The sequence below is a fragment of the Zalophus californianus genome, chromosome 12 (genome assembly GCF_009762305.2).
Source record: "Zalophus californianus isolate mZalCal1 chromosome 12, mZalCal1.pri.v2, whole genome shotgun sequence".
Classification (NCBI taxonomy): domain Eukaryota; kingdom Metazoa; phylum Chordata; class Mammalia; order Carnivora; family Otariidae; genus Zalophus; species Zalophus californianus.
The window spans coordinates 77,300,269-77,321,739 of NC_045606.1; the positions used below are offsets into that span (position 1 = coordinate 77,300,269).

Here is a 21,471-nt window from a genome sequence, read left to right on the forward strand (position 1 = left end):
AAATAAATAAAATCTTTAGAAAAAGAAAGAAATTTTGTGTAGGCTATTATCCTAATGCTGAGAATTCTCAATCTCCCCTCTGTCTCACAAAAAAAAAAAAAAAAGAAATTCAGTAGATACATGCTAGCTGTAGAGAAAAAAAAAAAAAAGGCAGTAAGGTCTCTATAGCTCCCAAAAGATGGCACTTATAGGTCAGTTAGAGAGGTCTGTTCTACAAAAATCTGAGTCAAGGAAAGTTTTATATTTGCAAATAGCTGGGGGGGGGGTCATTAAATACAAATAGCACGAGTGAGGAAGGTACTTATATATCTGACAGTGTTCTTTGAAACACCTCATGCTAGTATCAGTCAGCTCCTTCAATGTATTAATGAAAGAAACACTAGGTATGAGTTCTCACTTAACTACCTTCAAGATGAACAAAATAATTTATATTAAAAAAACTTCATAAAAAAGGACTGCATATATATATATGACTTCCAATTGATGCAAACCACATCCATGGGCAGTGGAACAATTTTTTTTTATTTTTTTAATTTTAATTCCAGTGTAGTTAACATACAGTGTTATATTAGTTTCAGGTGTACAATATAGTGATTCTGATTCCATACAACACCTGCTGCTCATCACAAGGGCCCTCCTTAATCCTCACCACCTATTACCCCAACCTCCCACCCACCTCCTCTCTGGTAACCAGCAGTTTGTTCTCTATAGTTAAGAGGCTGTTTCTTGGTTTGTCTCGCTCTCTTTTTCCTCTACTTGTTTTGTTTCTTAAATTCCACATGCGTGAAATCACATGGTATGTGTCTTTCTTTACTGACTGACTTCACTTAGCATTATATTCTCTGGCTCTATCCATCTATGTCATTGCAAATGGCAAGATTTCGTTCTTCTCTATGGCTGAGTACTGTGTGTGTGTGTGTGTGTGTGTGTGTGTACACACACACAAATACATACACACCACGTCTTCTTTATCCATTCATCTTTCGATAGACCCTTGGGCTGCTTCCGTATCTTGGCTATTGTAAATAATGCCCAATACACATAGGGGTGCTTCTACCCCTTTGAATTAGTATTTTTGTATTTTGGGGGGTAAATACCCAGTAGTGGAACTGTTTTAACCACAGTCCGGGCACTGCTCTCCTGGAGGAAGTTCACTAGAATCACTGAGAAAATCACCTATAACCCTAGAATATTTAGACTTTCAGACCCAAATCTATGTAACATGATGCACTTACAACCTGGTGAAATAAAAATAAGTGAAATAACTGTGCAAAAGAACCCCCTGGAGTCCTGGCCTCTCTGAAGATTTTGAGACCTCAGAGACTCAAGTCCACGTGCTTCCAGCCTTCTCCCCTAAGTCCGCAACCATGTTATCCTGTGCCGTGCTTACATGAATCAGCCATCACTCCACATTTGTTTGCTCACTTGAAAAGCGAGGTGTGTATTAGACGGGACACTCCCTGAAGGCATTGCCTGAACCCTGCCTTCTTGTTTCCACCGGCACCTCATGCGCTCTTAGGGTTGCTAATAAATGGCTGAATGTGAAGTTCACAGATGCCAAGGGACTGCTTTAGATGCAAAAACTGCCTGCAAAGTAGGTGGTTTATCCCAGTGCAGGCCTGGCTGCCTGCAAAAATCGTGAATAAAATCTTCCTTGTCTATGAATCTTACATCAATTAAGACATATATTGAAGGGCAGTCATTTTTACTACGGTACTTCTGAATTTCAGAACTGATCATTTTGATCTACGTGAATAAACTAAGCCAAGTTAGCCAGAGAGCTAGAAGCAACTGGAAATTTCGCTTTGTTTGGACTCCCTCCGTTCATCTCTCTCCTTCCTCTTCCTTTCCCGGGTCCCACGCAGGGAAGGGTGGGGCACAGAGGCCTGGGAGGCTGTCTGTAGAAAGACGGAGCAGCAAGGTGGAACCGGCTGGAGACCCGCAGCCTGGATTGCCTGGATCGGGCGAGGCCCCACCCCCACTCCGGAACCGACGGGAACGGTCACTGCACAAGCACTGCAGTCTATGCAAAACACTCACTTCCTGCCGGGGAGGCTGGAATTTGGGGGTGTGTCAGGCGGGGGTGCCTCTGAGCAGCAGCAAGTAACATCCCTGGGCACCGAGCCCCCAGTACACCTTCCTAGTAGACTGCACTTCGCAGTGCTGTCACCGTCTGTCGCTGGAGGAGGTTAGCGCGTCCTGTGTGACTCCACCTGGGAGGGACTCAGGGAACCCGGAGCCCAGTTCTCTCCAGACTTCGCTCAGCGCACATTTCCCCTTTGCTAATTTTGCTTTGTATCCTTTTGCTGTAACAAATAGTAGCCATGAGGCGAGCAGGGCTGCAGGCCGGGTCCTGTGAGTCCTAGCAAATCATCAGACCCGGGGTGGCCTTGGGCACCCCTGCCACATGTCTATGTATATCTAACTATGGTTGTATAACAAGATTAAGTTTCTCAGTAATTTCTAAAGTTCTCTGCTCTGCCTATGTAGAGTTTGAAGGATTTCATTATTCCTTTTTCAAATCTTTAAGTAGAAGACGATTTCATGTTTCAAAAAGTTTAAAATCATGCCAAGGTAGCCAATATTTTCAGCACTGATTCAATACACATTAGGTATCAAAATGTCCCATTTCTTTAAAAGCCAGTGTAACTAATGTATACATGGTATAAATTTTAAAGATATAAGCTTTTATTCTATATAGGAGCACCTTGAGTTTGTTACATATAATCTCCACTAATGGTCTTAACTCGCTGAGATGCTGGGGCATGTGGGTGGCTCAGCTGGTTAAACATCGGACTCTTGATTTCAGCTGAGGTCATGATCTCAGAGTCGTGAGATCAAGCCCCGCGTTGGGCTCCACACTGGGTGTAGAGCCTGCTTAAGACTCTCTCCGCCCCTCAGCGCCCCCAGCTTGTGCTCTCTCTCTAACTAAATAAGCTATTAAAAAATAAAAAACAAATGCTATTAAAAAATTAGCTGAGATGTTGGAAATTTTTATGGAATAAATTATCTAAGAATTTTCTTTAAAACGAATCAAAAATTTTTCTGCGACAAACAAGACAGCAGACGGAGACAGGGACCAAGTTTTCCTGAAGAGATTCTAAAGCTGCACAGAGGCAATCGGGAGTAGCAATGGAGGCAATGGAAACGGGAGAGGGGGTGACTCAGAGATCCACCTCCATCTTTGCTGGGGAGGAGGCGCATCTGAGAGCCCCACAGTCATGCCATCACAACAGGCCAATGCTCCCTTTCCTGAAAGCAACATGGAGAATTAATATTCTGGGCCCCACTCTGATTAACAGGGAAGAACCACTTGGGAAGTAGAAGTGTCAAAAACTTTGGAAGAAAATCGCCATATTACTTCAAGAGATTGAAGAAAAAGCAAAGCTAGGCATAGGTGACCATGTAGCCTAGACTTTAAAGAGCACATTATAAAATGTTCAGATTATAAGCTCTTACGAGAATAGGACTCTTCAAAGGCAAAAAAACCCAAATAATTTTTACTATATAATTGCTAACGATCTTGGAAAAGAGAATAGATTATAAATTAGTGCCACTACAGGAGCGTTCTGTGATGGGCACAAACTCAGAAGTGTCCACAAATATAGGACAAATCATATTACTAATGAGGAAACTCTGAATATTACTACCAGGAAGACTGGTAGTGCTCAGGTTAAGATGAGACTCATAAAACCATTACAGGCCACACAAAGAACTTTTGCTACCAAGTGCAAACAACGAAGGGATCCACTGTTTCAGAAGGGATCCAGTGTTTCAGAAGGGATCCACTGTTTCACAAGAATGGTATAATACGGAGATCAAAGCATGCCTGCCTTTTCCAGGGAGGCAAACACTGATCAACCTACAAAGGGAAGAGCAGTTCAGGAATGTCTACATCAGTGCTGTAAAGTAAACTGAAGCCTCCAGGCCCACACGTCACACAGTTAAATTCTAAGGAACTTCAGTATAATCTTCAAGGTAGTGTCTGTTATTTTAGAAACATCACGGAAAATGAAGATGCTAAGTCATTAAAAATAAATTACATATTCCGGTCTTCAAAAAAAGGCAAGGAAATTTTTAGAAACAATGGGTCAATAAAGCAACTTCCAATTTTTAGCAAATTCTAGAATGAATTACAACAAGGAGAGCCTGAACAAAAAAGAGGGGGGAGGAGAAGAAAGAGGGGGTAGTGAGGAAGAGGGAGGAATAAATCAAGCCAAGTTAAGGTCATGTCAGCTATTTCGGCATCTGAAGAGGTCTGCGGGCAGATCAGGGCAGTGTAATTAACATAGCTCATGAATTTCAAGTGAGCATCTGAGAGTCTCTGAAAACAGCCCCTATGAATAAAATAATGGAACAGCAGCTGGATGGGGTGCCTGTTACATGGGCAGCTGTTTAAGAAACAGTTTCTGTAGTTGATTAACAGAAGAATCCCCTTGGAGGAGGACCCTGGCAGGACGGCACACCACCCTTGGTGAATAGTTTTATCAATGACTTCAATTTAGACAAAAGAATGACTCTGGAGAGACTACAAAGCCTGGATCATGGAACTCTCATTAGGACAAGTGTCAGCATCATGACCTAATGGGCCAAAATCAGCAAAATTAAATTTAACAAGGATAACAAGGATTAAACAAAATCAAGTCCTGAATGGAGAGAAAGACCTGATTTGGCAGTGGTTATTAAAAAAAAAAAAAAGGTCAGAGAGCAAATGGAATGATCTGAGAGTTGAACTTAACCAAAAATTCACAAGCCAAAAATGTGATGTGACCTTTTAAAGAAAACGAATATAATACTAGTCTGTATAAACATTCAAAGAAGCGTATCTCCAACACGGTAAAAGCTAGCACCTCTGCTGTACCCTGAACCGGTCGGACCCCATCAGGAACCCTGTGTTTGACTGGGGCACTCATTTTAAAGGGTTGGTAATCAACCAGAGAACCAATGCCCAAAAAATGCAGCCAGGAGAGTAAACCCACCTAGAAACTTAACATGACAGAAGGTTACAAGAGCCCTGAGTACTGAGCAGGGAAAGGGAAAACTGAAAGAGAAATGCTCATTAGTTTCAAACAAGTAAAGCATCAAATGATTTGGGGAACATATTTATTGTCCCATTTACCCAGACTAAGACTACTAAAATTACCAGGTGGAATTTAGAGGGAGACCAACCCTGAGAATATAATGTTCGTTGACTTAGGGATACTTTTTTGTTTTGTTTCAAACAGAGAATGATGAAATACTGGTGCCCTTCAGAGGTGCTATTTGTAGAACAGTCCCTGGGAATTCTGCCCAGCCTGGGGTGCAGAGACCAAAGACTTTTCAGATCCCATACTTCAGGACACCCGCATTTAAACCCTTCACTTAGCCAGGAGGTACACATGTCATAGAGTGTTGTCTCCAAAGGGAGGAATACAATAGCAAAATTTAGCTTACTCATTCAAACTATTATAATTCTTCATTAAATGAACAAAAAAAGAACATATTTTAGAGGGGTCTGGGTAGAAAGTAGGCATCATTAGAGACGTGCATTCTCCAAATGTAAGTGTTCTTAAATATAGTGTTGTCTGTTTTGTTTTAAATGGGCTTCCAGGGGTGCCTGGGTGGTGCAGTTAGTTAAGCATCCAACTCTTGATTTCGACTCCAGTCATGATCTCAGGATCCTGAGATCTAGCCCCGAGTAGGGCTCCATGCTCAGTGGGGAGTCAGCTTCTCTCCTTCTCCCTCTCTCCCTTCCCTCCCTGCACACTCTCTCTCTCTCGCAAATAAATAAAATTAAAAAACACACACACACACACACAAATAAAATGGGCTTCCTTGTTAAAATCAAGAAATACTGGGATAAACAAAGGTAAAGAGGTTTCCTTAGGGCCAAAGGTCAGGGCCTTGCATTATAAATCCCTGAAAGGGGCAAAATGCGAGATGCCATCTCCAAACGTATTCCCCCAGGTCAGGTTTAGAGGACTGGCATCCCACCAGAACACACTTTGGGAAAGGCTCTGATAGAGACCAAGCCCAGACATTCTCAGAAGTTCACAGTACAGCCAAGGAACTCACTGCAGACAGGAGTACCTGGGATCAGACAGGGACAACTATGGAGAACGGATACCAACTCCCTGTTGGAGAAAGTAGGCACATCCATTTCATATTCTAAACTCTTTTGGGTAGGGGCGCCTGGGTAGCTCAGGTGGTTATGTGCCTGCCTTTGGCTCAGGCCTTGTTCCCAGGGTCCTAGGATGCAGCCCCGGGTCAGGCTCCCTGCTTGCTGGGGAACCCACTTCTCCCTCTCCCTCTGCTGCTCCCCTGCTTGTGCTCCCTCTCTCTCGTGAGTAAATAAAATCTTACAAAAAAAAAAAAAAATAGACTCTTTTGGGTATAAGTGGGAGAACAAACTACTCCTTACGAGGCAAAATCCAGCATCCTTATGTAAAGAAAAGCGCTGACACACATCAGTTGAAGCAGAGCTTCTATTCCCATGAAAGACTGGGTATTCACCACTGATGAATCATTTCAAATGTTCCACAATCAGATCTATGCCAAGATCTATGTTTATATTTTGTTACATTTAATAGATGTAGATAGCCATTTATAAGGATTGTCCATTTTTGTATAAAGGACATGATACAATTTATTTAACCCGTGTTTGAAAGAAGGAAGTATTCGAAATACAAATTCATGTGCCCCAAAATGAAAACGCACACAACTGAATTCATTTAACTGCACAGAAGTTGAATCATATACTGATACATATACAAGGGTAAAGACATCCAAGCTTAGATTTTTGTTTTTGCCTTACAGGTTGAACGTCCTCTGAGGCCGCTTTTGGTATATGTGATGGGCACCAATAAATAGCAGCTAAAGAATAAACATCATCCTGCCTTAGTTCTTAGGTACGACCACAATTTCTTATTAATAGAAGAGAAACAGGTCTGAAGCCAAGCAGGTATAATAATGAAATAACATGATGAAAAAGAGAGATCATGTGTGTCTATTCAGAAAAGTAAGGTTTTTAAAAAATTTAAAACCTCAAATTATACATGTAATATCCTATTCTATCAGCAAAAGCAAACAGCGAGTTACTTGGTTTTTGGTAAGGAAAGCCTAATTACATTCTGTTCAGTTCCATGTACCTAAATGGCCATGGATGCATATGCCAATTTTATTGATCTATGCATTTAACACATCCTTAGTTGAACCAGATATAATGTATGTCAAAGAAAATACTTCAGTTTTAAAACAGTCACAAAGGAGCCCTGTTTTCTTTTCTCTTTTTTTTTTAATTTTATTTATTTTTGAGAGAGAGCACGTGAGCCTGAGCAGGGGGGAGGGGCAGAGGGAGAAGCAGGCTCCCCACTGAGCAGGGAGCCCAATGCAGGACTTGATCCCAGGACCCTCAGATCATGACCTGAGCAGAAGGCAGAGGCTCAACTGACTGAGACACCCAGGTGCCCATAGCCCTGTTTTGTTAGTGCAAATCTGCAATAATGTAGTTACATGTTAAATACATGTAGAAAAAAATTAATAAATAGAAAGACATGCCATATTCTGAGGTGGAATTTCAAGCCTTTTCAATTAAGATCTGTAAAGGATGTCTTTCATTCTTGAAAGAAGTATCATACTTTTCATCTGATAAAATATCATAGAAGGGATTTGAGAAACGCTATTAAAGGGGTCTCAGCCACCCCAGAAAGGTAGTATACTTAATTTTTATAAAAGTTATTAAAAAATTATAATAGTGTCTGATTGGGGCAGGAAGAATAAGGAATAGAACACAACTAAAAACAAAGTCAAATCTATATAAAAATAGGCATTGTAAGCCCCTGGGAAATAATGAATGCATTTTTTAAAATACATGAAAACAGTGAAGTCACTGGAATAGGAAAATCTACTAAGTATTCAATTTGGAGATGGGAAAATACATCTCAAGTATAAAAGTAAAAGCAATTAAAATGAAAAATCCATACACTTCACTAAATAAGAATGAGTCTAAACTTAGGAGTCAACCTAAATGGTCAAAAGACACTTTGCAAGAGAAAGAGCCAAATATACCTGTGGAAAAAAAATGCAATCTCACCAATAACCAAAGAAAGGCACATTAACAAAATCTCTTTCCAAAACTTCTTAAAAACAACTGGTGTCCTGGGACTTCTGAGAGACATGTTAAATTGGTATAAACTTTAAAAAATCCTTTTTAAAAAAACATACACATCCTTTAATTCAACACCTCACCTCAAAAAAGATCTGTCTTAAGGAAGTAGAGATGATTGTTCAAAAATTTTTAAGATGGTACACTTTTGCTAAGTATGAAAATTTGGAAATAGCCTGAAGGCCCAGCAGTAGGTGTTTTATTAAATAAATTTTAAATCATGACACATGTTTAAGAATTATATGAGGCAGACATGAACAATTTTGTTACCAAAACTATTTAATGTTATGGGAAAATATCGACCACATAAATAAATCAAAAGAAATGCTATAAATACTAGCATTCCCAATGTTTAAGATGAAGAAAATATGTGTATCAAGAAAACTAGATATGGAAACTAAATTATCAGTGGTCATTACTGAATAGATGAACTGTAACTTGTTTTTTCTTTGTGCTTTTCTGTATTTTACAAATTTTAAAACATGCAATTTTAAGAAAAAAGTTATAAATTACGATGTGTTAAACATTATGAAAAACATATCACACCTATTCTTTCACAGTTAACTCCACTTCTAGGAACTTACCCTAAGAACATAATCAAACGTGCAAAATCATTTACGGAAAAAGATGTTTATCAAAATGTTATTTATAATACAATAAATCTGGCAATAATAGGGAAATTTTAAATAAAGGTGGGGACATATGATCAACTGTTGGTAGGCCATGAAAAATGCTACTGAAGAATATTAATGTTAGAGAAAACAATTTAAGGTTGTTAAAAACAGCATAACAAACTTGAGGTATGTGGATCGAATTTTATGACAATATACGTATGAGAAATACACAGAAAGAAACAAATAAAATGTTAATAGTGTTTATCTGGAATTTGATTACTTTGCTCCATTTTATAAATTTTTTCACTGAAAATGTATTGCTTTATAATTAATTATAGTACCAAAAATAATATAAATTTTTAGGTTTACATACTTGGTTGCTCCATCATCATATGTTCCCATTAAGACTATTGTTCCATCTTGTATGGACTTCAGGAACTCAATAAATGGGGCCACATCTGAAGAAAAAGAAAGGATTGATGGGTTTTGGGGTTTTTCAGTGACTAAGTAGCCATCGTGATAACCACTTAAAAATTAATATTAACTAAAATATAAAGTATTTGCAAATCAATAATTCCAAATGTAGAATAACCAAAAGGGAGACAAAGCTTATGAACAGGTTAAAAATGAACTTTGTCCTTTAATAGGACCCCACCATCAACTTAGAATTTCCCAATCCTGATTTATCCTATGTGTCTTCTGTACTGATATTCCAGGGGCTAAATGAAAAAAACCATAGCAAAGTTGTATTAAAGCATGACTGACAATTTGAAGAAAGAAACCTGATGGGGATGGGGGAGGAGGGCAGAAGAAAAGCGCATGGATTCTCAGAGCATATGTAAAATTGTTTGTATGGGTACTTATCTAAGGGAAGGATACAGAGCTTTTATCTAATTCATAAAAGGTTCTGTAATTTCTTAAAAAATTATCTAAATATATACACGCGCGCGCACACACACACACACACACACACACACACACACACGAACAGACACGCATACATACATACACTCTGATTTAAGGGATCCTCTGGGCACATCTAATTCCTGTAAACTAGGGGAAGGAAAGAAGGTTATATCTAATTTTGGCAAATACCACGGTCATTACCTGCTTCGTCTAGTGCACCAAGATACACGAAAACTTAAAGATAAACCACTTCAGTGACGACACACTGGCATGCCAGAGCTAGATCACATACTACCGACTGTTCTACGTCTTGAACTCTCCAATGTCAGGTCTCCATGTAGTCCCCAAGTCTAAAACTGCTTCAGAACTGGGTCGCTTCAAATTTACCCAGTTTCTTTCCACAGCAAAAATTCCAAAGATGTCCTCTAACTGAATTCTATTTTATAATAATAGCATTTTCAACTCTGAGAAAATGTAACAGAGCAGCTAACAAATCATTTCCTTTTAAATGCACAGATGGAAGTCAACTGCAACTATTTCTTCACTTGAAGAGACTTTTTGGTGTAATTAATCTACCTGTGATGAAGCAACAGAGCTTCTGGTCAAGCAGCTGATTTCAACGAAGGTTTTGCAAGAGTGTTTCCAGGTAGTTAAGTGTTGGTAAAGCCAATCATGCCATTAGAATCTAAAACTGATGGCAGCATCTTAAATTTATACCATTTTGACAGCTATGAAAAGTCCTCCTAATCTCATTCAAAAAATAAATAAAACACTGCATCTCATTACAAGCTGAAGAAGTATTAGAAGAGCTGAATGGTCTGAAAACTTAACATAAATTCCAAGAAGACTACCAGTTATTGGCTTCTAGGGAATATATAAAGGGGTTGGAAACAGGGAGGTACAAGGGCACAGCCTCATGCTGAGAAATATACTGAACCAACAACTTAGAAAAGAATCAAAAGATAAATCAGTGTTGGCCTTACATCAGATTTGAGGAAGAAATTTCTTTCGGGCACACTCTTGTTCAAGATGCTAGGTCCTTGCTTCTGTATGTGGGTAACTGACCCCTTACACCTGTTCCTTGAGGAACTTCCACATTAGGAAGATACCTGTGAACTGCTCTAAGTGCAATGAACTAAAAAGGAAATGCCTTCTCTCAAATATTCATCTACTTCAATAGTAATCCTAATTATAATTTACTTTTGAGAGTAACAAATCATATGCAAAAAATGTCAATTAAGTTAAAAATGCTTAAATTGCTTATGCCCTTCTCCAAATTACTTATTCTTTTTAAAAAATTTCAGTCAGAGACTTAAAGGATCCAAGGCTTTCAATTACTTGTCCTGCAGAAAACAGGACTCAGATTTTTAAAATCTCAATTTTGATATTATTGCTCTGAATCACACACACAATTTCCATAAAAAAAAAGCAAAGTATATGCAATATGACCTAATACTTCACTATAGCTGGATGTTTAGTGAGAAGAGAAAATGAACTAACACAAATATACCATCAATCTCTCATTAATGGGCTATATTATAATGAGGAAGCCTAAGAAGTCAGTGTTAGCAACAGAACAGTTACGTGTTATTCACACTTACCTCCTCCCCACATGTCAAAATATTTGGTGTCTAATACTTCTCCTGTTTTTCCTGAAAGAGATGGAATTCATGTCAGATTATGCAACTAAATATACACTGTATAAGAGATCTTATCCAGTGATGGGTTTGGATTCCTTAGCAGAGAAAGAATTATTTTGAGAAAGACTTAAAATCTGAACTCAATGCATCTGAATTATATTTCTAAGAATAACTTTTGAATAAATTAAAATTCTGGACTTTCTCACAAATCTTATAAGCCAAGGAGCAGCAAACTGAAGTTTACAGCTGAGTGTAGACCGCTCAACCTCAGTTAGGTTTCATCCTTGTGTGTTACCATCTTCCCTTATTTAAGAATTAGCAAAAAATATGTAAACCTTTTACAAAAAGATGACTTGCGTTTTCTACCATTAAAGCCATCTTTTAAAATTTTTTCAGATTTCCCTCTTAAAATGTATCTTTTTTGCTATCAAATACATATAGAAACTTTTATGTAAGAAAATAAAGTAAAAATGCAGAAACTTATCTTTTGTTGTGAAAGAAATAAAAAATATTTTCCTATACTACCAACTGGGTAAGGTGGCCGTGGTCCCTAATCGCCCTATACAGCCTTAGAGGATTACTGTATCAGAAGGAAAAGACAATCATGCAGTCAGGCCTTACTTCATGGGCTCATATTTTCAGATCTGATTTTGCAAGAACACTTGAGACCTAGGATTCGATGAACTTATTTTCACCAATGAACTTATGTGACAAATGTGGACAATACCAAAAAGTTACAATTAATTCTTACTCTTCATCCCTCTCCCCACCCCTTAGTCCATCACCCTTTGTCATTTACAAATCCTCATGTGTCACTCTATCTTCACACTGTTAGAATCCAACACCTTCAGAATTCATCAATTTAATGTTAGGTTGGTTTTAGCCTGACAACCCCATGGGAAACTCTCCACACACTGCACAGCAAGTAGGATGCTTCCAAGAAAGCATGCTCTCACACTTAGACACCAAGTCGCCACGTATAGCTGGTTTTTAGGAGGATGTGAGGAAGTTGGGAAGAGGGCTTTAGTGTCAAATGAAGCACTTTCTAACTTGATCCCTTGACAACAGAGGGCATTTTACTTTGGGCCACATGAATATCCATTTACCACATCTGTAAGGTAAAATAATTATTCTTACCATTTACTAAGGCAACATTGATCCCTCTTCCAACATTATTCTTAACACCACTCATTAAACTGAAGGAGAAAAGTCAAGACAAATTTAGAATTAGATACTGTACATAAACATGTATCAGAGAAATAAAACCATGCCAAAAAAAAAAAAAGTTGGGGATATTATATATACACACAATTGTTTAAGAACTGCAGTGGAGATTAAAAGATCTCTACTACATCAGAGAAGACAGTCTAATATTAAATAATTTTTAAGCAATGTCCTTAAGTAAGCTTTCACAAATCGATATATTAAAAAGCATCAGGACCCAACTAGTAGACTATTTTTTGCTACTCTGTGTCAGGTTATGAAATACCATTTTAGAAAATCCTTAAAACATGTGGACAGTAAACACGGATTTTGCACCATTCTCAAAGGATCAAACAATCGATAATCTCTTTTCTACTTTTTTGCAATATCCATGTGACATGAAACAGAAACAAGATGCTTTTATCATCTGAAAGCAAGAAGAGGTTTTCACCTACTTCACCTAATTGTGAACATTCTCTTAGTGATTATCAATGTAAAATTTCTCTATACCCAGAAGAAGGAATCTTGCATTCATTTAATTACTGCATCTAACCACAGTCACTTGTATTGTCACATCTGAGGTAATCAACATCCAGGGGCAGCTCACAGACCATATGATTCTGTGAAACAGAAGGGATGAGTGGAACATTTGCTTGTATCTGTTCCGTTTGCTGAATTAGAATTAATAACTAGAATTGTACGTATCTGCAGTCTAAAAATTCAAGGTAATAGTAATACTGCCATTGGTGTGCTATTCAATGATTAACAACTGGTTTGAGGTTGATGGAGAGGGAGAAGGATGCATATATGGGAATATACACACAGACACACACGTCCATATATGGGACATCCATACCTACACAGGCAGGTGCCTAAGTTTATTATAAACTTTACTAAAATATAAAGGATTTTGTAGCACACAATTTCACAAATAATAAAAGCTATAATATTTCATTATGCATTCCACAGAGCCAACTAATTCTAAGAGTATGTTGCTTTTCACAGAACTTAGATCTGTAGCTAAAGTATGGTTGTAAGTGATGGATGAATGCTGTTCTAACACAAACGTTGGATGACATTTCATTTAAAGAGTAAGACACCTCTTCATATAGCTGTTGGCCATTTGTATTCCTCTTTTGAGAAATGTCTACTTAGGCCTTTTACTCATTTTTTAATCAGGTTATTTGGTTTCTTGCTAGTGAGTGGTAGGAGTTCCTTACATATTTTGGATGCTAATCTATCAGATACATGGTTTGCAAGTTTTTTTCCCATTCAGTAGATTGACTTTCCATTCTCTTGTCTCCTTTTCTGTGCAAAAGCTTTCTAGTTTGATGTAATCTCATTTGTCTACTTTTGCTTTTGTTGCCTAGGTTTTTGGTGTCTTATTAAAAAAATTCATTGCCCAGACCAATGTCATAAAAGCTTTTTTCCCTAGATTTTCTTCTAACAGTTTTTTGGTTTCAGATCAAGAAACTGATTTTAAATATAATGATATAGGTAGGTAAAAAGTAAAAGAGTAGAAAGAGAAAAATCACGTGAACTTTAATCAGAAGAACAGAGGATTACCACTCAATAATAAAGAATCCAATTTAAAAATGGGCAGGGTTTGAATAGACATTTCTCCGAAGAGGATACACAAATGGTCAACAAGCAAATGAAAAGATGTTAAATATCATTAACCATCAGGGAAATGCAAAATGAAATCACAGTGAGATACCACTCACCACCCACTAGGATGGCTGTAACCAATAAGTCAGATAATAAGCAGTGTTATGTGGAAAAATTGGAACCCTCATACACTGCTGTTGGAAGGTAAATTGGTGCAGCCACTTCAGAAAATAATCTGGCAGCTCCTCAGATAGTTAAACATAGAATTAACTATATGAACCCAAATCCAGTCCTAAGTATGTATACAAGACAAATGAAAACATGTCCATACAAAACTTATATACAAATGTTTATAGAAACATTATTCCTAATAGCCAAAAAGTGGAAACAAACCAAATGTCCATCAACTGACAAACAAATAAACAAAATGTGATGTATCTATATACAATGGAGGATTATTCTGTCATAAAAAGGAATGAAGTATTGATACATGCTACATGGATGAACCTTGAAAACACTATGCTAAGTGAAGAAGCTGATGACAAAAGAACACCTACATATTATATAATTCCTTCTATATGATAATGTCCAAAATAGGTACGTCTATAGAGACAGAAAGTAAAACATGGTTACTTAGGGCCGGTTAGGGGGCAGGGGAGAAGGGAGTGTAATGGGATGGGGATGGGGTAGAAGGGCAACACAGCTAAAGGACACAATTTCTTTCCGAGGTATAAAAATGTTCTAAAACTGACTGTAGAGATGGTTGCACATATCTGTGGATATACTAAAAACCCTGACTGTATACTTTAAATGAGTGAATTGTATGGCATGTGAATTATATCTCAATAAAGATGTTTGAACAAAAGAAAGTAGGAGTGGCTATACTAACACCAATTAAATAGACTCCAGAGCAAAGAAAATTACCAAAGAGGGAGATTACATAATGCTCGAAAGGTCACGTCAGCAAGACAGAGTAAACTTAAATGTGTATATATCAAGCAACTGAGGTACAAACTATGTGAATCAAAACCAGACAGAACTGACAGAGAAACAAAAAATTTACAATCACAGCTGGTTACGTCAAAGCCCTCTCTCAACAACTGATTGACAGAAAATTACCAAATGTATGGAAGAACTCAACAACAGCATTAACCAACAGGGTCGAATTGACATTTAATGAACATTCTACCCAACAAGAGCAGAATACACATTCTTTTCAAGTGTCCATGGTGCGTATACTAAAGGTAGACCATAACATGAGTCACAAAATAAACCTCAACATTTTTAAAAGAATTGAAATCACACCAAGTGTATTCTTCAACCACAATGAAATCAGTAACAGAAAGATAATGGGAAAATTTCCAAACGCTTGGAAGCTAAACAACATACTTCTCAATAATCCATGGGTCAAAGAGGAAGTCTGAAGGGAAATTAAAAAACACATTGAAATGAATGAAAATATAACTTATTAAAATTTGTGAGGCATAGCTACCAGAGCACCGAGAGAGGGGTTTCTAACACTAAGTACTTAAATTCAAAAAGAAACTAAAAGGAATCCCATAAACCTAAAGTAAGCAGAAGGAAAGCAATTAACAACAGCAGAAATCAATGAAACAAAAAGCTTGTTCATTAAAAAGGTCAATAAAATTAACAAACCTTTAGTAAGACTGACAGAAAAAAAGACACAGATCACCAATATCAAAAGTGAAATGGGATATCACTATAGACCCTGCAGACATCAAAAGGATAAAGGACTACTATGAAAGATTTACCCATGTAAATTGGACAACTCAGATTAATTAGGCCAATTCCTCAAGAACTACAAATTAACACAATTCATCCATTATGAAACCGATCATTTAAATAATCCTGTAACTATTAAAGATATTGAATTCATAAGTTTATAAACTCACCTCACTGGAAAATCTCCAAGCCTAGACAGTTTCACTGGAGACTTCTACCAAATGTTTAAAAAAAAGAATTAACACTACTTCTACACAAACTCTTTCAGAAAACAGAATACCTCCAAATTTATTTTATAAAGCCAGTATTAAAATACCAAAACCAGAGTAAGACATCACAAGAAAACTACAAACCAATATGCTTCATTAGTATACAGGCAAAAATCCTCCTTAACAAAACATTAGTAAACAGAATTCAGCCTTGTATTAAAAAAATCATAAACCATGACCAAGTCAGGTTTATCCTATGGATACACAGATGTTTTAATATTTGAATAGTTAATATAATCCACTATATTAACAGATTTAAGAAAAATTACATGAGCATCTCAATACAGAACATGCATTTGACAAAATTCAACACCCATTCAGGATAAAAAGTCCCAGAAAGCTAGTAACAGAGAACTACCTCAACTTGATAAACAACATCTCCAAAAATCTACACCTAACATCATACTGGATGGTGAAAGACAACACTTTTCCTCTAAGATCAGGAACAAGTCAAGGATGTCCATTCTCACCATTACTATTCAACACAGTATTGGAAATCCTAGCCAATGCAATAAGGCAAGAGAAGGAAATAAGGGCACACAAATCAGAAAGGAAAAAATAAAGCTGTCTTTATTTGCAGATGACATGTCTGTCTGTATGGGTAATCCCAAGGAATTTACAAAAACAAAAACAAAACTCCTAGAATAAATTAATTTAGCAAGGTTATAGAAGATACAAGACCAACACACAAAAATCAGTGTGTCTATATACTAACAATATAAAAACTGAAATTAAAAATACAATGCCCTACAATTGCTCAAAAAAAAATGGGGGCTACTTAGGTATAAATCTAATAAAGCATGCACAGGACTTGTAAGCTGAAACCCACAAAAATGGTAATGGAAGAAAACAAAGAATATATAAAGAGAAATGCCATATTCATCAACTGAATAAAGGCGGCCAATTCTCTCCAAATTAATATACAGATTTCACACAATTCCTAACAAAAATCCCAGGAAGATTTTCTGTAGATAGAGGCAAGTTATCTAAAACGTATATGGTGGGTGCCTGGGTGGCTCAGTTGGTTAAGCGACTGCCTTCGGCTCAGGTCATGATCCTGGAGTCCCGGGATCGAGTCCCACATCGGGCTCCCTGCCCAGCAGGGAGTCTGCTTCTCCCTCTGACCCTCTGACCCTCTTCCCTCTCGTGCTCTCTATCTCTCATTCTCTCTCAAATAAATAAATAAAATCTTAAAAAAATAAAAATAAAAAAAATAAAACGTATATGGTAAGGCAAAGAAACTAAAGTAGCTGATTTGGGGGGAAAAAAAAGAAGAAGAAAATGGGAGGAATTACTCTACCTTATGTAAAGACTTACTCCATAACTAGTATAATCAAGAGCATGTGGTATTAGTGGACAGATAAATATACAGATCAATGGAATGAGTAGAGAACCCAAAGCCAAGTGGAACCAAAAAATGCACCAGTCAAAATATAGGCAACTTATTTTCCAACAAAAGAGCAAAAGCAATTCAATGGAGGGAGGATAGTCATTCCAACATATGGTGCTGAAGCAACTAGATATTCATAGGCCAAAACTGAACCTCAACCTACATCTCACACTTTATTCAAAAATTAATGTAGAATGGATCATAGATTTAAATGTAAAACATAAAACTATAAAAATTTCACAAAATCATACAGAAGAAAATCTTTGTGAAGCCTATGGCTCCATGAATGATGGTTTTTAGACCTGACACCAATCCATAAACAAAGCACAACCATGAAAAAAAATAAATCAATAAATTGGAACTGGATCATCAAAATTGCAAACTTTGGCACTAGAAAAGATCCTAGTGAAAAGGATGTCTAGACAAGCTATAGGTTGGGAGAAAACAGTCACAAACCATATATCTGACAACAGGATTCATATCCAGAATATATCTCAAAAACTCAAATTGCAATAAAAAAATAATCCAATTACAAAATGGACAAAGACGTGAATAGATATTTCACTGAAGAGGCTGTATGGATGGCAAAACAAACCCCCCCCCCCATTAAAAGATGTTCAACATCACTAGCAATCAAACTGAGAGATCACCACACATTTGAATAGCTAAAATAAAAAACAGTAACACCACCAAATTCTGACAAGTATACAGGGAAACTGGATCTCTCATATACTGCTGGTAGAAATGTAAAACGATGCAGTCACTCTGAAAAATGTTTGGCAGTTTCTTACAAAATTAAACATACGCTTACCACACAACCTAGAATTCCTGGGGATTTTACTGCAGAAAAATAAAGATGTACATCCACACAAAAACACGTACGTGGTTGCTCATAGCACTTTTATTGGTTAGCACCTAAAAACTGGAAACAACTAAATTGTTTGGTTGAGGACAATAGGTGATGGATAAACTATGGTATATCCATAACAGACTATTACTTAGCAATTAAAAAAAGATAATTAACATGAACCAATATTTCAAGAGTATTAGGCTAAGTGAAAAAAGCCAATCTCATATGGTCACATATTTTATGATTCTATTTCTATAACATTCTCAAATTTCAAAATGACAGAAATGATAAACAGATGAGTGGTTGCCAGGGGTCAGTGATGGTGGGGGTGATGATATCAGGGTGGTATAAAAGACATCTTTGTGACAATAGAATAATTCTGCATCCTAATTGCTGTATTGGCTACATGTATCTTCTGTATCTACACATGTGATAAAATGACACAGAATGACACACACTGTACCAATGCCAATTTCCTGGTTTTGATACTGTACTCTGATTAGGTAAGATACAATCATGGGGAAACCAGTATAGAATACACAGGATTACTCCATATGATCTTTGCAATTGCCTGTGATTTCTGTAATTATTTCAAAATAAAGAGTTAAAAAAACAACTCTACTTGAAGATCCGTTAAAAAAGAAAAAGGATAAAAATTTGATTTTGAAAAGCTTAGTAGCATTTAACTATATCTACCCGTATGGGTTGCATAACTGCCTTCAAAATCTCACCTTTCATTCTCTAAAATTTACATGTAATAAAGCACAGACGTTTTCCATGTGTGTTCAAGAGTAGTTCTGAAAGATGAGCCATAAGGAAAGCAACTAAACATGCTGCCCCAAAAGAAGGCAGTTTCGAAATGCATTTGCTCTGCTCCTGCGAGAAATATATAAGTGAACTCCATCATTAATGTTAAGAAGCAACAACAATGATTAACCTGTTACATTAATAATTGTGTATCACGGTGTCTTAATACTTAATAATTAGAGTTTCACAGTGTCTCCATCATGGGGTATGCTGCCCCGTCTATCTCAGAGCAAAGGAATACAGGCAACAAAGAAGCAGTATGGCACAGGTTTCCCACAAGAGGGCAGCAGCTAATCAATTTTTAAAACCTGGCATTCAGGGAAAACCTGTAACTAGCCAATGACAAAACTACTGAAGATTTTTAAATATATAAATTTATAAATATATAAACCAGTCTTACTCACACAAGTGGAAGTGTTTTCTTTTATCTTTCATGAATATGAAGGTTCCCCTACAACCATTCCACACCTCCAGACAAAAATCTACAGAAAATAAAATCTATAGAAAGATTCTACATCTTTGCACATGGCTTTGTTTAAAATACCTACTTTATGTTTTAGATACCACATCTTAAAATGATTAGTTTAGAGCAGGGTTTAACAAACTATAGTCCATGGGACAAATCTAGCCAACTGCCTGTGGTTTTTGTTTTTGTTTTTTTTCGGGGGGGGGTATTATTTTTGAGCTTAGAATGGTTTTTATTATGGTTACACTTTAAATGTTTATATAAGTACTTATACACTTTCCTTGATTTTTACCTCTTGACCCTTACAGTCAAAAATACTATCTGGTCCCTTAAGGTAAAGTAAATGAATAAATCCATCGAAACAGTTTGCTATATATTCCTATACCAAACATTGAGATTATAATAAAAGGAGAAGTATTATCCTAATATCAACTTCATATAAACTGAAATCAAATGAGTATATGCCTAAAATAAAAGTTGTATCTTGAACATAAGTAAATTCTAATGGGTTCTCTAATGCAAAATAAAAAGAAGCTACAATTCCTGTATTGTGTGACTCCTGGTGTTTATACCCAGGATTTTCTATCCCAAGCTAATGAGAAGTTTGAAATCCATGTTAATCTCCACAATATAGCTGATGCATCTAATCTGTCCTTAAAACCATAACCACCACCCTAATCTTAATATTGTCTTTTGTCTATATTGAGGTTTCTCAAACTCAGTCTATGAGGACGTTATGGCCCCGATAACTCGTGGAAAGGCCGTCCTGCCACGCTGGGGGGATGTGTCAGAGCACCCCAGTCTTTACAAGTGGAGCCACTATAGCCAAAACATTGCAAAATGCCTACAGACCTTGGCAAATGTCCCCTGGGGAGCAAAATCATCCCCACTGAGAAGCACTGATCTGGACTAGTCGTCTCCAAAATGAGTGTGCATGTACTCAGGGCATGTGCAGGAAAATATTAAAATTTCTACTTACATATTTTTAGCATCTATTTATAGATTTAGTGAATGCACATGAAAAAAGCTGTCACCACTGTGGAGGGGGGCAGTGAGAGCCTTGGCAGCAACTGGCAATGGCCTTCCAGTTGTTCTCTCTATTCCACTTCCCAAATCATTTTATACATCAGATAATTTTTTCAACATAAATCAAATCATGACATGCCAGAATCTGAAAACCTTCGATGACTCAAACACTCAGGAAAAGATCTCATCTTCTTACCTGCACGGCCTTTAAGTTCCTACTGGCCTGGCCCTTCTTCCTCAATCTCATCTCACTCACCCCCATTGCCCTGCATCACACCCTGCTGCTGTGCACAGCTCATCTGTCTGACTGTCCGGGGAAGAGCAGATTAAAAGCAACCAACTAAAAGAAGGGCTTGTGATTTCAGACACCAACTTCACATACAAGTGATAGTCAACCCTAAGGCAGGAGACTAAAAACTTAAAAACTGTACTTGGTTGAGCATCTCAGTACAGAAAACCATTCCACTTAGTGGCAAACAGTTCTGTATCACAACAGAGGGAGGTTATTACTGGATTATTTCACACTTCAACAGGCACTCAGACATTTAAAACAAAGGATGTTTGTGAGACAGAGCATTCGTTATCTAGGGTGGTGCTGTCAAATGGGACTTTCTGCAATGATGGAAATGCTCTGTGTTCAGCTAGGTAGGCACAAGCCATGGGTAGCTACTGAGCACTTGAGATGTGGCTAGTGTGACTGAGGAACTGAACTTTTAATTTTAATTCATTTAAATGAATTTACTTTTCCCTGATTACTTAAGAATCAAAATTAAATCATCACGTGTCTATGGCTACCAGGTGGGAAA

The 21,471-nt window shown here is 37.2% G+C and overlaps 1 protein-coding gene across 3 annotated transcripts in view; it reads right to left on the minus strand.

The window, feature by feature from the left end:
* Positions 1-21,471, minus strand: part of FAM3C (FAM3 metabolism regulating signaling molecule C) — a 54,100-nt gene that overhangs the window by 3,951 nt on the left and 28,678 nt on the right. For all 3 annotated transcript variants that reach the window (XM_027574333.2, XM_027574332.2, XM_027574334.2), the window contains 3 exons: positions 12,441-12,499; positions 11,265-11,315; positions 9,131-9,215 (listed from right to left, as the gene is read on the minus strand). In XM_027574333.2, coding sequence (XP_027430134.1) covers positions 9,131-9,215; positions 11,265-11,315; positions 12,441-12,499 — 195 coding nt within the window. The remainder of the gene's footprint in view (positions 1-9,130; positions 9,216-11,264; positions 11,316-12,440; positions 12,500-21,471) is intronic.